The 16,716-nt window shown below is 41.5% G+C and overlaps 1 protein-coding gene across 4 annotated transcripts in view; it reads left to right on the top strand.

Annotated features, from left to right (window-relative positions):
* HOMER1 (homer scaffold protein 1) overlaps window positions 1-16,716 on the top strand; it is a 365,230-nt gene that overhangs the window by 147,720 nt on the left and 200,794 nt on the right. For all 4 annotated transcript variants that reach the window (XM_029575555.1, XM_029575541.1, XM_029575549.1 and 1 more), the window contains exon 3: window positions 7,470-7,601. In XM_029575555.1, the coding sequence (XP_029431415.1) occupies window positions 7,470-7,601 (132 nt within the window). The remainder of the gene's footprint in view (window positions 1-7,469; window positions 7,602-16,716) is intronic.

Raw genomic sequence — 16,716 nt, 5'->3', positions numbered from 1 at the left:
TTTTGTTTCCTGCAGAACTTTTATCCTGTTTAACTCAATGCCCTTCTACCAATTTGATCAATCCTATTATGTCAATATAATTTGTACCCTGGTATCACGCTGTCCCATTGGTTATCCTCCTCCTAGGTCTCTGAGATGCCAGTTATATCTACCTTTTCATTTAATGCTATACATTTTAACTCTCCCATCTAATTTTTTGACTTCAAGTATTTGTATAAAGCTATTTCTAAATGTTTGTTTACATTAATAACCTGCCTATCATTGACAATAGGGTATGCATTCTTTCCCTACGAATTGGCAATTCGCAACGTATAGGGACATATTTGTTGTATTCGTGGGGAAGCGAAATGTATTGTGATTCCCCACGAATACAATGAATCTTCGCCAAATTATTCGGCCGTCTAAAGGAGCCAATTTAAACAAACCCACCACCCTCCTAAACCCCCCCCCAAGACTTACCAAAACTCCCTGGTGGTCCAGCAGGGGGTCCGGGAGCCATCTCCTGCACTCACACCCTGGGCTGCCGGTATTCAAAATGGTGCCAATAGGCTTTGGCCTACTATGTCACAGGAGCTACCAGTGCCATTGGTCAGCCCCTGTCACATGGTAGGAGCAGTGAATGGCTGGTGCCATCTTGTGCTCTTACCATGTGACAGGGGCTGACCAATGACACCGGTAGCCCCTGTGACATAGTAAGGGCAAAGGCTATTGGCGCCATTTTGATTATTGGCAGCCGATGGCCCAAATGCAGGAGATCGCTCCCGGACCCCCGCTGGACCACCAGGGGCTTTTGGCAAGTCTTGGGGGACCCTCCTGACCACCACAAGACTTGCCAAAAGTCCAGCAGGGGTCTAGGAGCGACCTCCTGCACTCGGACCGTCGGCTGCCCCTGTGACATAGTGAGGGCAAAGGCTGTCGGCTGCCAGTATTCAAAATGGCACAAGATGGTGCCGGCCATCCATTGCTCCTACCATGTGACAGGGGCTGACCAACGGCACTGGTAGCCCCGTGACATAGTAAGTCAAAGGCTATCGGCGCCATTTTGAATACCGGCAGCCCAGGGTGTGAGTGCAGAAGATGGCTCCCAGACCCACCGCTGGACCACCAGGGAGTTTTGGTAAGTCTTGGTGGGGGGGCGGGGGCCACAAGGGTCAGGGGGTTGTAGTTAATTTAATTTTAGCTGGGATGAATACGTATCGGGGGGGGCCCTTGCCGAATGCAACGTATCTGCCCCCCGACGAATTCGAATCCCGAATGCAATGTACGGCGTCCCTCTGCACATCCCTAATTGACAAAGGTATTTTGGAATCTTTCTGCTCTGTCTTAAGGCACCTAGGCTATTTTAACATTTTTTTGCAATTTCTGTGCTGGGATGCCCCAATTTCCATGTTCTGTTAGAATCCTTCAAAAATACGTCATTCTGAATCATGTACTTCTGAGCAACTGTTGGCTTTCCTCCGTCTAGTTTAAAAGCTGCATTATATCTTTTTTAAAGTTTAGTGCCTGCAGCCTGGTTCCATAAGAACATAAGAAATTGCCATACTCGGTCAGACCAAGGGTCCATCAAGCCCAGCATCTTGTTTCCAACAGAGGCCAAAACCAGGCCACAAGAACCTGGCAATTACCCAAACACTAAGAAGATCCCATGCTTCTGATGCAATTAATAGCAGTGGCCATTCCCTAAGTAAAATTGATTAATAGCCATTAATGGACTTCTCCTCCAAGAACTTATCCAAACCTTTTTTGAGCCCAGCTACACTAACTGCACTAACCACATCCTCTGGCAACAAATTCCAGAGCTTTATTGTGCGTTGAGTGAAAAAGAATTTTCTCTGATTAGTCTTAAATGTGCTACTTTCTAACTTCATGGAATGCCCCCTAGTCCTTCTATTATTCGAAAGTGAAAATAACCGAGTCACATCTACTCGTTCAAGACCTCTCATGATCTTAAAGACCTCTATCATATCCCCCCTCAGCCGTCTCTTCTCCAAGCTGAACAGCCCTAACCTTTTCAGCCTTTCCTCATAGTGGAGCTGTTCCATCCCATTTATCATTTTGGTAGCCCTTCTCTGTACCTTCTCCATCGCAACTAATATCTTTTTTGAGATGCAGCGACCAGAATTGTACACAGTATTCAAGGTGTGGTCTCACCATGGAGCGATATAGAGGCATTATGACATTTTCGGTTCTATTAACCATTCTCTTCCTAATAATTCCTAACATTCTATTTGCTTTTTTGACTGCTGCAGCACACTGAGCTGATGATTTTAAAGTATTATCCACTATGATGCCTAAATCTTTTTCCTGGGTGGTAGCTCCTAATATGGAACCTAACATCGTGTAACTACAGCAACGGTTATTTTTCCCTATATGCAACACCTCGCACTTGTCCACATTAAATTTCATCTGCCATTTGGATGCCCAATCTTCAAATCTTGCAAGGTCCTCCTGCAATGTATCACAGTCTGCTTGTGATTTAACTACTCTGAATAATTTTGTATCATCTGCAAATTTGATAACCTCACTCGTCGTATTCCTTTCCAGATCATTTATATATATATTGAAAAGCACCGGTCCAAGTACAGATCCCTGAGGCACTCCACTGTTTGCCCTTTTCCACTGAGAAAATTGACCATTTAATCCTACTCTCTGTTTCCTGTCTTTTAACCAGCTTGAAATCCACAAAAGGACATCGCCTCCTATCCCATGACTTTTTAGTTTTCGTAGAAGCCTCGCATGAGGGACTTTGTCAAACGCCTTCTGAAAATCCAAATACACTACATCTACCGGTTCACCTTTATCCACATGTTTATTAACCCCTTCAAAAAAATGAAGCAGATTTGTTAGGCAAGACTTCCCTTGGGTAAATCCATGTTGACTATGTTCCATTAAATCATATCTTTCTATATGCTTTACAATTTTGTTCTTGAGAATAGTTTCTACTATTTTTCCACTTTGGTTAAGGTGGATCCCATCTTTTTGGAAAAGGTCCCCCCTCCCCCAAAATGCTTCCAAGTTCCTAACAAACCCAAAACCCTCTTCCCTCACTGTCGTCTCATGCATGCACTGATACTCCAGAGCTCTGTGTGTTTCTGGGCTCCTGCACATGGAACGGGGAGCATTTCTGAGAATGCTACGATAGCAGTTCTGGATTTCAACTTTCTACCTGAAAACCTAAATTTGACTTGCAGAACCTCCCTCCTACTTAATAATTTGACAATTAAGTTCTGGAATGTAAATGTATTCATTCTGCAATAAAGAGATGGAATATATTGGACTATTTTAAGGAATTAAATACACAAATTGCATTTTTGCAAGAAACATTTAATGGATGCAGAACATGCAAAATTCAAATCTGACTGGATTGAAAACTGTATATATTATTCCTATATACACAGTTACAGTGAGAAGTTAGTTCTCATATATTTGACAAAAAAAAGACCTACAAGGATGTTTTATTTTGGTAAAGGGTCAAGTGAAAAGGATGGAAATGTTTTGGGGAAATGTGTACCCTCTAAAAATAAGAAATACGATCCTAGGTGGTTCTCACAAATGTTTATACAAGTGGCCTAATATGCAGATTATAAAGTTATATTAGCAGGAGATTTCAACATAGTTCCAAATGTAATAGTAGATGCTTTTCCACCTCATTTAATAGGAAATTCAATGCTAAAAAAGGTGCAAATTCCTTAATGAAGAAACTGGATCTCTTAGATATATGGAGGTTACTGCATCCAAATGATCAAGGTTACATCTTTCAATCAAATGTGCATGGGTACTTTTCTAGAAGAGATTGTTTTAATGTCTTGTAGCTTGAATGATAAAAACCCAGTCTGCAAAGTTAGGAGCAAATCAATTTTCTGACGATTTGCCTGTTGGCGTCACTCAATTTTAATATATATAGAAAGGGGAGAGACAACCATTTTCGTGGCGATTGAAAACTGTATTATTTCAGGATGCAGGTTTCAAGGATTATATTCTAGAAAGATGGCAATCATATGAGTTGTTGAATTTTACACCAACTTTTTTGGAAAACTGCTAAAACTGGACATAGATCTTACATGGACATAGATGGACATAGATCTTACATGGCACAAAGAAGGGGAAGTTCATGATAGAGATGTATACAATGTACCTTGCGATCTAATTAAAGCAAATGTGGAAAATTTTCAAATTCGATCCTCTGGGATTTAAGCATATAGACTATTGCAGGATATATTGAAATTATTTATTACAAGACAAGGTACAAGCTTCAATAATGTACTGCAAGACCAAACTGTACAAATGTGGTAAAGCTAGGAAAACGAGGGCTAGATTAGTCAAAAATAGATCTGAGAGGAAACATTTTTGGCATGAGAAATTTGCAAGGCAGGCTCTGTATTGAAATTAAAAAAATATTCAAAGAGGTTAATAAACATCTGTATGCTAGGTTTGAAGGGTCTGAAAAATAGAGACAGGTTCTTTCAGGGTTTCAATGTCTATGGAAGACATCTTAACAATCCTTTAACATACTTAGACATGGAAAGGTTTATAATGTCCTTATTAAATTACAAAATACCATGATCAAATGTTTATGTGGGAGAATTTTATAAGCATCCGAAGCAACACATGGTGCATCCGAAGCAACACATGGTGCCCCACTTTGCTGCTGTTTTTCAAGTTGTTAGAGAATTGACCTTTTACCTTGTAGTTCAAATTTAGTACTTATTACAGTATAATCCAGAAAGCAAACTATTAGTAAAAATCTTAGTAGACAGAATGAAAACTATAATTTACAAATTAATATATTTTGTTCAAGTAGGTTTTTTTGCAGGCAGACAAGCAAATAATACATTTAGAAGAGTAGTGGTCGCAGTACATCAGGTAGCTGCATGTGATACAGAGGCCTTGACAGGATTAGAGGCTAAATAAAAAAAAAGCCTTTGACAAAGTATTAGGTTATTTATTTTGGGTACTATGCAAATTTGGCTTCAAGAGTGAATTTAGAATGTTAAAGTCTTATATCACAATCCTATAGCTAGGATCTTAATGAATGGAGAAGTCACCAAAGAGTTTAAACAAGGATGTCCTTTATCCTGTTTATTATTTGTACTGTATCTCGAACTTTGGCTATCAAGCTAAGGGAAACAGAAATTTTTAAAGGCATCGAAGCTGGAGGTGAGAATGCAAATTGAATCTTTTTGCAGATGACATCTTATTGTATGTCACTGATGCAGCAAACTCTATTCCAGTTATACCAGGGGTGTGCATTCGTTTGCAACGTATTGGCAATCCGCAACGTATATTCCATATTCGTTGTATTCGTGGGGGTCATGAAACGTATGGCGAACCCCCACGAATACAACGTATCACTAACGAATAAACCCCCACCCTCCTGACCCCCCCCAAGACTTGCCAAAATTCCCTGGTGGTCCAGCGGAGGTCCTGGAGCGATCTCCTGCACTCGGGCTGTCGGCTGCCGGTATTCAAGATGGTGCTGATAGCCATTGCCCTTACTATGTCACAGGGGCTACCAGTGCCATTGGTCAGCCCCTGTCACATGGTAGGAGCAATGGACGGCTGGCGCCATCTTGTTAAACAAAAGGTAGCCCCTTTATTAGAGCGGACTGGGAGGGAACTGGGATAAAGACAAATTGTGTCGCCGCGCACAATTTAAAAAAATCCCCTCTCTGAGTGCATAAGAGCTCATCCGCCCGCATGTGTGCACATGGGAACCAGATTTTATAACATGCGTGCATTGGTGTGCACATGTTATGAAATTGATGCGTCCATGTGCGCGCACTGGGAACTGTGTGCGGGTCTTAAAATGACCCCTTAGTGCATGTGCTAGTCGTGTGATAAAGTTTCAAAATCTGAGGCCTTAGCTATTAATTCTTCTGCCAAAAATTTTGGAAGGAAATATTCACATTTAAATGACCCAGTTAAATGGCAAGTGTTATATAAACTAAATATAACTGATGCTGGAGAAAATATATAATTAGAACTTTGGCAGAATCTACCTTTACCTATGATGGGTAGAAGTGCTTTATTTAAAATGACTCTTCCTGAATTCTCTGTTTTATAATTATGATATTGGTTATGAAAGAGTGATAGTGAACAATTTAACAGAAATCATAACAGTTTTTTGTGGAAGAAGGAAAAAAACCTCATATAGCATTAAGAAATTGTTTAGGAGCAAAAAGCCAGGAGGGAATAAATATTCAACATTTGAAAATTTATAAAGGAGCTTAAAGAAAGAGAGTAAATATGATAATTTTGATATTGAAAAAGATATGATGGAGACATACTGGCCCATTAATGTGGTTTATGGGGTGATTTGTTCCTTACCCAGAGAAATAAAAATATACCCACTGATGAAACCCACTAAATTGCTTGGAATTATATAAGAAAACAATGGTTTTTGTTTGCACAATATTCACTTTTGATGATTTTATTGGGGAATCCAATGTTTGAATCCGATAGAGAGAATTTTTTAACATATGGCACTGACAAGATATTAGGGAAGTAGATATGATAGGTAATCTCTATCTGTTATTTGGTGAACTGAAAGGAAGGTTTGATCTGCATAATAAGTTATATGCTTACTTGTAAGCACGCATTATATATTTTGAATGAAAGATAGTCAAACATGGATTCTAAGAGAGAGAATTCACAGTGCTTCCGTAAATGTTGCAAACACTCTTGCAGTAGGGAGAGGTAACAACAATGAAATTCTCAGAATTACAAAGTAATCATTGAAATGAAGGTAGAGGAGATGACCTATTTATTATATATAAGCACATACAGTTTATATGCGTATTAGAGAGATGCAGTTCAAGACCTTTTACTCTGCCTATATGGTCAAAAGTAGGCTTTAGAGGATGAGATTTATGGAAGACTGATAAAGGTATGTTTATTCATAGTTTCTACTCTTGTAGCATGATAGTGTTTTCTGCAGAAGATTTTTGGGAAACTATGAAGAATTTTTAAAGTGATGGCTCAAGACCATTGTTGGTCTTGAAAGATAATGTACATAAGAACAATAAATGCTTAATTGACTTGATCTTAATGGTACCTAGGAAATGTATACTCCTCAAATGGATAGAGGAAACATTGATTTCAAATATTGGGATTTATCTGGCTAACTCCAAATGCTAGCTAGAAAAGCCCTTTGAATATTACTCCTCTTAGTGTATTTTATGTATTCTATTATTTTGTTTTTCTCACCTTGAGTACTGTAATGGAAAGACAGGTGAGAAATATTGATTGACTTGAAGAATCTTTCATTTCTGGAATACGTGTAACTTATTTACATGATTTTAATAACAGTATGTGTTAATTGAAGGTTATATTTTTTATCTATAATTTTATGTAAGCTTGTGATGAAGACATTAAATATAGAATAATTTAAGTATAGAACAGAGGTTAAATTTGTGATCACATTTAAAAAAAAAAAGCCATCTATATGAATTATTTTTGCATTTTTTCAGGCAATAATAAATAGTACTATCTCTCCCAACATGACGTTTACTAAAACATCCCAGAAATTTGGCCAATGGGCAGACAGCAGAGCAAATACAGTCTACGGTTTGGGATTCTCCTCTGAACACCATCTTACAAAAGTAAGTAAACCAATAATGGACTTCCATTCAATAACAGTAGTTTAAATTTATGTAGAATAAAACCAAACATTGATGAAATGATCACAATCCAAAGAGAACTGAATTTTTGTATAAATTTTTAAATCAATTCATTACTTTAAGATATGGGAAGAAAACAGAACATGAGTTTTACTTTTTCATCAATTTCCTAGGGAAAGGTAGAAATGTATTGAGCCATGTTTTTCTTTTTCACTCAACACGCAGTTAAGCTCTGAAAATCGTCGGAGGATATGGTTAGGGCAATTGATGTAGTTGGGCTTAAAAAAAGGTTTGGAGAAGTTCATAAACTATTAATCAAGTTGAATTATGGAATAACCACTGCTTATTACTGGCATTAGTAGCATGGGATCTATTTATTTTGGGGTACTTGCCAGGTACTTGTAACCTGGATTGGCCATTGTTGGAAACAGGACGCTGGGCTTGATGAACCCTTTGTCTGACCCTTCTTACGTTCTTAAGTTTAAATTCTGGTTGGACATATATGGGCATTGAATTGTTACATTCCCCTCATCTGTTTTCCAGATATTAGTAGAAACAGAAATAGCAACTATTACTGGATTCATTTTGATTTGTTTTAAATCCATGTGAATGTATAGTTGCTCTTATATCCATAGTAGGAAACAATTTAGAGCTACAGGATAAATACGGGCGGATTTTAAAAGCCCTGCTCGCGTAAATCCGCCCGGATTTACGCGAGCAGGGCCTTACGCGCCGGCGCACCTATTTTCCATAGGCCGCCGGCGCGCGCAGAACCCCGGGACGTGCGTAGGTCCCGGGGTTTTCGGAAGGGGGCATGTCAGGGGCGTGGCGCCGGCCTGGGGGCGTGGTCCAGGCCTTCGGACCAGCCCCCGGGTCGGAGCACAGCGCGCCAGCACTCCGCTGGCGCGCGTAGATTTACGTCTGCTTCTCGCAGGTGTAAATCTATGGACAAAGGTAAGGGGGGTTAGATAGGGCCGGGGGGGGTGGGTTAAGTAGAGGAAGGGAGGGGAAGGTGAGGGGAGGGCGAAAGGGAGTTCCCTCCGAGGCCGCTCCGATTTCGGAGTGGCCTCGGAGGGAACGGAGACAGGCTGCGCGGCTCGGCGCGCGCCGGCTGCCCAAAATCGGCAGCCTTGCACGCGCCAATCCAGGATTTTAGAAGATACGCGCGGCTACGCGCGTCTCTTATAAAATCCAGCGTACTTTTTAAAAAAATCTACCCCATAATGATCACATTCCTCATTACTTATATAGTACTGTGGGTGCACCTCTGTTAGTTAATTAGAACACCATTTTGTTTTTCAGAGTTTAACATGCCAGACATATTGTAATTGGGGTTATTTTATGGTTGAGTGAATTTTATTCTGAAACCAGAATAAACATTTTAATTCATTCATCTTTCATGCTGCTAATTTGTTGAAACTAATAACTATTTTGAAAGTAAATATAGAGATTAAAATATGTTGACTTTACTTTTGATGGAATCTCAGTGGTCACATCAGTATAAAATGCTTTGTTTCCAGAACTGCTATCTTTGGGAAATATCGGCAACATTTAGATATTTAGCAAGGGGGTTAAATCCATGAATTGTAAGTATTCTTACAGTTGGAAATTAAGTTCCAACCCTGTTTGTGAAGGGTTGATGAATATGATTTGTATGTATGTATTTGTCCAGATTTCTACATTTGTACCTATTATCTGATACTCTTTAATAGAGATGTGAATCGTGTCCTCGATCGTCTTAACGATCGATTTCGGCTGGGAGGGGGAGGGAATCGTATTGTTGCCGTTTGGGGGGGTAAAATATCGTGATATATCGTTAAAATCGTTAAAACCCGCTAAACCCCCCCCCCCCCAAATAACTTAAACATTTCCTTGCCAAATCCTACCTCCTTCAATCCCCCCCCCCAAATGACTTAAATTACCTGGGGGTCCGGAACGGCAGCGGTCCGGAACGGGCTCCTGCTACTGAATCTTGTTGTCTTCGGCCGGCGCCATTTTCCAAAATGGCGCCGAAAAATGGCGGCGGCCATAGACCAACAGGATTCGACGGCAGGAGGTCCTTCCGGACCCCCGCTGGACTTTTGGCAAGTCTTGTGGGGGTCAGGAGGCCCCCCCAAGCTGGCCAAAAGTTCCTGGAGGTCCAGCAGGGGTCAGGGAGCGATTTCCCGCCGCGAATCGTTTTCCGTACGGAAAATGGCGCCGGCAGGAGATCGACTGCAGGAGGTCGTTCAGCGAGGCGCCGGAACCCTCGCTGAACGACCTCCTAACAGTGGGGCGGATTTTGAAAGGCCTGCACGCGTAAATCCCAGGGTGGGCCTTGCGTGTGCCGCACAAATTTTCAAAAGGGCTTGGTCACACATGTAAACCCCGGAATCGCACAAGTGCCGGCCCTCTTCAAAGGGGTGGGGCAGGATAGCACCGATGACTCGTGCACCGGCAGCCAGCTGGCCCTCGCAACTTACTTAAGCTCTGGGCCTGAAGTAAGTTGCAAAACAAAAAAATAATTGATCGGTAGGGTTTAGGTGGGAGGGGGTAGGGAAGTTCCCTCCCAGTCCGCTCCTTAATTGGAGCGGACTGGGAGGGAACTAGAGAAGGCCCGATTGTGTTGCTGCATGGAAATTGCAAAAGTTGACATCCCCCCCTTGTGCGCGCCGTCCGCACATGTGCGCGCAGCCACCCGATTTTATAACATGCTTTCGCATGTTTGAAAATCTACCACAATATTCTACAAGTGTTTAATCTTCCATGGCTGACAGTTTGGATCAGAATAACTGGGTAGACTTAGTCAGATGGACCTTTTTCTGCCATTATCTACTATTGCCATTCTTATTGAGGCCAATGGTCAAAGCCTTAGAGCTGAATAACTCACAAGTGATTTGGCTGAATGAAAGGTTTTTTGAATATCCCTGATACTTATCTGGCTAATTTTTAGCTGGATAGGTCTTTATCCAGCTAAAAATTAGCCAGATAAATAAGGGGCCCTCTGAGGGCGTTCACGGGAAGGCTTGTTAGTTTGTTAGCCGAATAACTTGGCTAACTCCATCATTTGCAGTTAAGTTATTTGGCTAACTTAAGACATGACTGCTAGCAGATCTAAAGTCATCTAGCCTCATGTAGACAGATAACGTCATCCTTAGGCTATATTGAAAAGAATATAACCGGTTAAGTGATACTGCTGTTCATAAAAACAAAACAAAAGGTACCTTTTTGTAATGTATGTTGGGTGTAGCCTTGGTCTTCAGAAAGCCAGGAATAAACAGAATTATCATTACAATATATTAAACCGCCCAAAACAAAACCTCCCTAACTGCCAGCACTCAAACAGTAACAACCTTATTTATGAAAAGCTAACACTGCACATATTACACCAGGCCCTAGAATACCAGTACACGTCCTATTAGGAAAACAAAACAAATCATATTGTTATCGATCTTTACACAGAAACAACATACCAGCAAAAAAAGCCTCATTTCAGTAACACATGCAGAACACAGATGGACCCTAACCAAAAAGTATAAATAAAAATGTACAAAATAGAACTGAATACAAGCCAGCCTCTATATGCAGAACAACAATATAAACATAGAAACATTATCATTCATAAAACATTAAACAATAAAATCAATAAATATAAAACAAGTATTAGTAAAATCATATTCATAAAAAGAAAAAATATTTCAAACCAGTTAATGAATAGAACATCCAAAATTTGCCAAACACCAATAAATTATTTCAAAACAGAAGACACATCAAACACCAAGCAATAATTAAAATAAATAAGAATTAAAAAAAATCCCTCTCTCCATACCTGGGAACTTTTTATTTCCAGATGCCCTGAGATTGTTATGGATTAATGGAAGAAGAGGAGGGGAAGACTCATGCTCACACATCCCAGCCAGAGGATTTCATTCATGCACATATGTACACAGGTTTCTTCACTCATACATCCATGCAGTCATAAAGACCATAAAGTATAAATAGAAACATGCTGACAAAACCTATACTGGAAACCACAAGCCCATTGTCATTATGCAGTGCAACAATGGAAAAACAGAATCATTATCGTTCACTGCAAAATATCAAGCAGATAAATGAAAAGATATAAAACATGAATAATATTAAAACCATATTAATATAAAGAATAAAAATGGCAAAATAACTGACAAACATCCAACAACTTAAAAAAATTGCATAAATGTGTTCTAATATTTCCCAAACACCAATAAAATATTTTAAAACATCTGATGAATAAAAAAATCGAATAAAAAAAATGTTCTAATTTCCCAAAAGAACAGTAAAATATTTCAAAACAGCAGAAACTTAAAATTACACCTAATAATAAAAACTAATAAGGATTAAAAAAAACTCCTGCTCTCCATACTTGGGATCTTTTGATTTCCAGTCTCCCTGAGATTGTCATGGATTGGGTGAGATAGGGTCGCACAAACTTGACCTTTTCTCTCTCACACAACACATTCTCTCACACCCTCCCTCTCTCATATACATGCCTATGCTCTCTAACACACTCCCTCTTACATACGCAGGTGCTCTCTCCCTCATAGACACTGTGTGTGTGTGTTTGTGTGCGTCTGTGAGAGCCTATAAATGACACACAAGCTATCACAGGAGCCTCCTCACAAGAACATAGGCTCGCATGTAGACATGCATGAGCACAGGCTCGCATGCAGACACTTGGCCTCCCCTTCTCATCAGGCCATAGTGGGATGAGCTCCACTGCAGCTCCTACCAGTGGCCTCCTTATTTTGGGCCGTGGTAAGATGAAAACCATGACCCTGGAGCCCTCTCTTCACTTTAGGCCATGGTGGGATGAACTCCAGCACTGCCCTGCGGGCTTTCTTTTCACTTCGGGCTGTGGTGAGATGAGCTCCACCATGGCCCCGCTGGTCTTCCTGCGCTATCATAGGGGGAAGGAAAGCTGTGCACACAGCTTAGAGGAAACACTGCCCATGGAGCCTCCAGATTTTCAGCTGCCAGCAGCCTGCAGCCTCTCTTCATTTTTGGCTGCCGATGGGTTGGGCTCCTCCAGTGGCTCAGTCTTTCTCCTCCTTCGACTGCTGGCGGTTTGGGTTCTGTTGGTGGCCCTGTGACCTCTCCTGTTGCCGCTGCTCCGCCCTCTCTCCCTCCCCCAGGTGTGTCATCCTGTAGAAATGCATGGTGTGCATGCGTTGTCATTCTGGGCTTGTCCACATGTTTACCTTATACATAACCCCATCCACAAACACATGCAGACTCTCTTACAATCACATCCACTACCTACAAACATGCAGCCATACCCCAAAAAATAAATATATTTTAAAAAACGCATCTCAAAACTCATACACACACATCCTCCTCAAACCTCTACTTACCCAAAAACACATGCATGTATCCCCCAGACCCTCCTCTATTTCACCATATCCACACCACCACCACCACCACCACCCACACATACCCATCTTCTACAGATCTATGATGGAAAGCGATGCTATGCCTCTGCTTCCTTTCCTTATTTGTTATTTTAAGACAGCTCTCAGCTAGGTAACCAGGAAGCCCCATCAGTATGGCTCGTTGTAGCAGCTTGTCATTAGAGACAAGATAATTGCTTCCTTGTAATTGTTCTTCACAGATGACAGCAGAACAGTGAGCCACACAACCTACTGTGCCTCTCCATTTGAGGATTGTTCTTACTCCAGCTGCACAAGTTAATTTAGCTAAGTTATGAAAGCATTTGAACAGCCGTGGGTCTGGTAGCATAAGGGGGAAACACCCACACGTGTTAAAAAGCTTTCTAGGAAAGCTGTAGAAGAGTTCTTAGTCTGTACATGACCTGTTGCTGTGTGGCTTATTGTACTGTTTTCATCAGAAGACAATTACAATAAGCAATTATCTTTTCTTGGCTGCAGGTGTTTTTTTTTAAAAAAATTTCTTTAAAATTAAAAAATGAAATGTACTTAAATCATGGGTATAGAATAAGCATAGCTAAGTTGATCACAACAGCCTACTAATTTGTAGTTTAAAATATGTGCTGGTAGATTTGTGCTGGTCATAACAGATGGTAATGAATGTTTAAAGGTGATAGTTATTCTACAGAAGATTTTTCTAATACTGAATTATTTTGTTTCAATTAATATTTTATTCTTTTGTTTGTTATAAGCTGCCGATCAGCATGCTGACACAGTGACAAAATGGTATATTTCTTGAATGCAGAGGAAGGATTATACTACCTTCCTAGTGTTTTCACTATTTGATATGACAGACATTTCTTTCCTTTACTTAGTGTAAAGGAAAATGGAAAGACAGAAAAGCTTCAAATGTGGCAGGCTGCTTTCCTGATTTTGGTTGCATGCTAGTTTTGTTTGCCCTGTCTGATTGTTTCACCATCGAAGGTAGCTGAGCTTACTAAAAGTCATGATTTCCCTCCTCAGGCAAGGCTTGTAATTAAAGCATTGAGAAGCCACCAAAAAGGAACAAATGCAAAATTTGTGCCAGGGCTGTATTGGGAAAACCTAGCTGATACCTGGTGAAATTTTCCAGCCGGACCCCAACACACTTTGAAATCCTTCCCCAGCCTGATCCAAGCACTCTCTCTTTCACCCCCTAGCGCACTCTGATCCCTCCTCAGCCCAATGCTCACCACCCCCCCCCCCCCCAGCCCGATGTCACCTTCCCAGCCCAACCCCAGCACACTTTGATCCCCCTATTATTTCTGCCCTGGATATTTGACCCCCCCACCCCAGCTGAATGCCAGAATTCTCTGCCTTCCTCTCCAAACATTCTTTCCCTTTTCCCTGTCCTACCCTTCAGGCTCCCTCTGGACTGGCTATCCCAAGGCTCGCTATTCCAGACCATCTGCCCCCTGGCTTCCTTCCAGTCCAGTGGCCCCGTGGCATCCAGCAATCCTTTTCTGCCTGTTGCTGCCTGGAACCTATCTTGTTCCTGCATCTATCATCTTCTCACCGTTCTGCTGCCATCATCACCCAGTGGCTAGGGCAGTAAGCATCCCCTGAATCTCAGGGAGTATTGAATATTCACATGAAAGCAGCATACCTATGCACATACTCTCAGATACGAAAGTGATATTTTATGAGATTATAGGTGTATGATCCCCAGTTGCTTGAGAAGTGTGCATACATGCATGTATACCCCACCTGTCCCCAACAGGCACCTTCTGGTGTGGCTAATCATATTTCATATAGATGTATTGATTGTTGCTGTCCCTATGGTTGTTAAATGTCTGTATGATAAAATATTCTATTCTTTATGCTTATATACCACCTTTTCCCAGTACTAGACCCAAAGTGGTCATATCCTGACTTCATCAAGTATTTCTTGATATAAATGATACTCTTTTTTTCTTACAGGAGTCATTTTATCCAAAAGCTAAAAGTTGAATAAACCTCTAGATATGATAGTGCTAGAGGTTTAATCATCTTCCATTTTCAAGGTATCTCAATAATGGCCAGATGCTCAATTTGGATTTTGTAATTAAAACTGCAAGAATTCTCACAAATTCCAAAAGAAGAGACCACATCTCACCAATCTTAAAAGATCTTCACTGGCTCCCCATTCACTTCAGAATCATCTACAAATCTATCACCATCATAAACAAGTCCATCCATCACCTTACTGCCCTGGATCTCCAATATCCATTTAGCCCACACGTCTCTCACAGACCAGCTAGAGAAGCCTACAGAGGATCCCTCCAGGTACCGAGCACAAAATCCACCCGGCACATAACTTCAAGAGACCGGGCTTTCTCGACCGCAGGGCCCGTACTCTGGAACTCCATCCCCTCAAGTCTGCGCCAAGAACCCTGCCTACCAACGTTCCGGAAAAGATTGAAGACTTGGTTATTTAAGCAAGCCTTCCCAGACAACTCGTAACCACCTCCAGTTCCACCCAACAATGTAACCTCCTGGCACTGTAAATAATGCAGCCTCCTGGCATTGTAAATAATTAACTTATGTTAACCTATACTGCTCTCTTCTTCTTCTCCCAGTTTCTATTACCTTGTTCATTGTAACTGCAACCCTCATGCACCAGTTTATATTTTTATTGTTACATGCACCCCCTGTTCGAATGTAAACCGACATGATGTGATCTGTTCATGAATGCCGGTATAGTAAAAAACCTAAATAAATAAATAAAATAAAACTAATAGACTTGCATTATGATGGTAAAACACAATTTGAGGATTTTAGATCTTATAAAATCTCCAGGCTTCCTTGGACAACTATTAAGGAAGTCTCTGAAGGAAAATCCATATTGCTATTGTATGTTGCAAGGGTGGATCCTTAGATCGAGACGAGGTTAATACTACCTGCATGAAGGAGCCTTGCAGGTTCTCAATGTCGGTTGGCAGAGCTGGCCGGTGTGGAGGCCCTCGTTCCCCACAGGTTGAGCTCTTGGGTACCAGGGCTGGCTGGACTTAGGAGCAGGTCTCTGGAGAACAACTCCACAAAGGGTGCAGGCAAGAGCAGAGAGAGAATTCTAAGGGTCAGGGCAGGCAGTGGTCCATAGAGTCCAAAGGCATAGCAGGAGTCAGGGCAGGCGACATCCCAGCGAAGTCCAGAAACCTACCAGAAGTCAGACAAAAAATGATCCAAGAAAGTCCAGAAACCTACCAGAAGTCAGACAAAAAAGGATCCAAGAAAGTCCAGAGAAGCAATCCAGAAGGAGACGGCTTCAGTCAACCAGCTACTCCCAAGGAGCTCGACCTGTTGCTGAGGCAAGACACTGCAGGCAGGAACAGGCTTAAGTAGGCAGAAGGGCTGATGCTGTTAGCTGATGCTGTTTTCCCGCCACAGCCCCTTTAAGATCAATGGAGAGTCACGCGTACGCCTAGGGAGACACTGGGGGGGGAGGGTTGGCGGCATGAGCAGCGGCTCCGGGCCGCAAGGAAGCTAGTTGATGAGAGGTCAAGGCTCGACTGGGCCCGTGCAGGGTAAGTGTGACCGACTGTGGAGTGCTGCGGCCGGCGAGCGTGCAACATTGTACATAGAATAAATATTATTTAATCTTTCACTGAAGACAAGCAGATTCATCTAGTTACACAAGTGGGCAATGTAACCATGCTCACCATCCAATGAACACATTC

Source organism: Rhinatrema bivittatum, chromosome 1 (assembly GCF_901001135.1).
Source record: "Rhinatrema bivittatum chromosome 1, aRhiBiv1.1, whole genome shotgun sequence".
Taxonomy (NCBI): domain Eukaryota; kingdom Metazoa; phylum Chordata; class Amphibia; order Gymnophiona; family Rhinatrematidae; genus Rhinatrema; species Rhinatrema bivittatum.
Note: the sequence above shows the minus strand (reverse complement) of the source record. Positions and strands in the feature narration are given on the sequence as shown.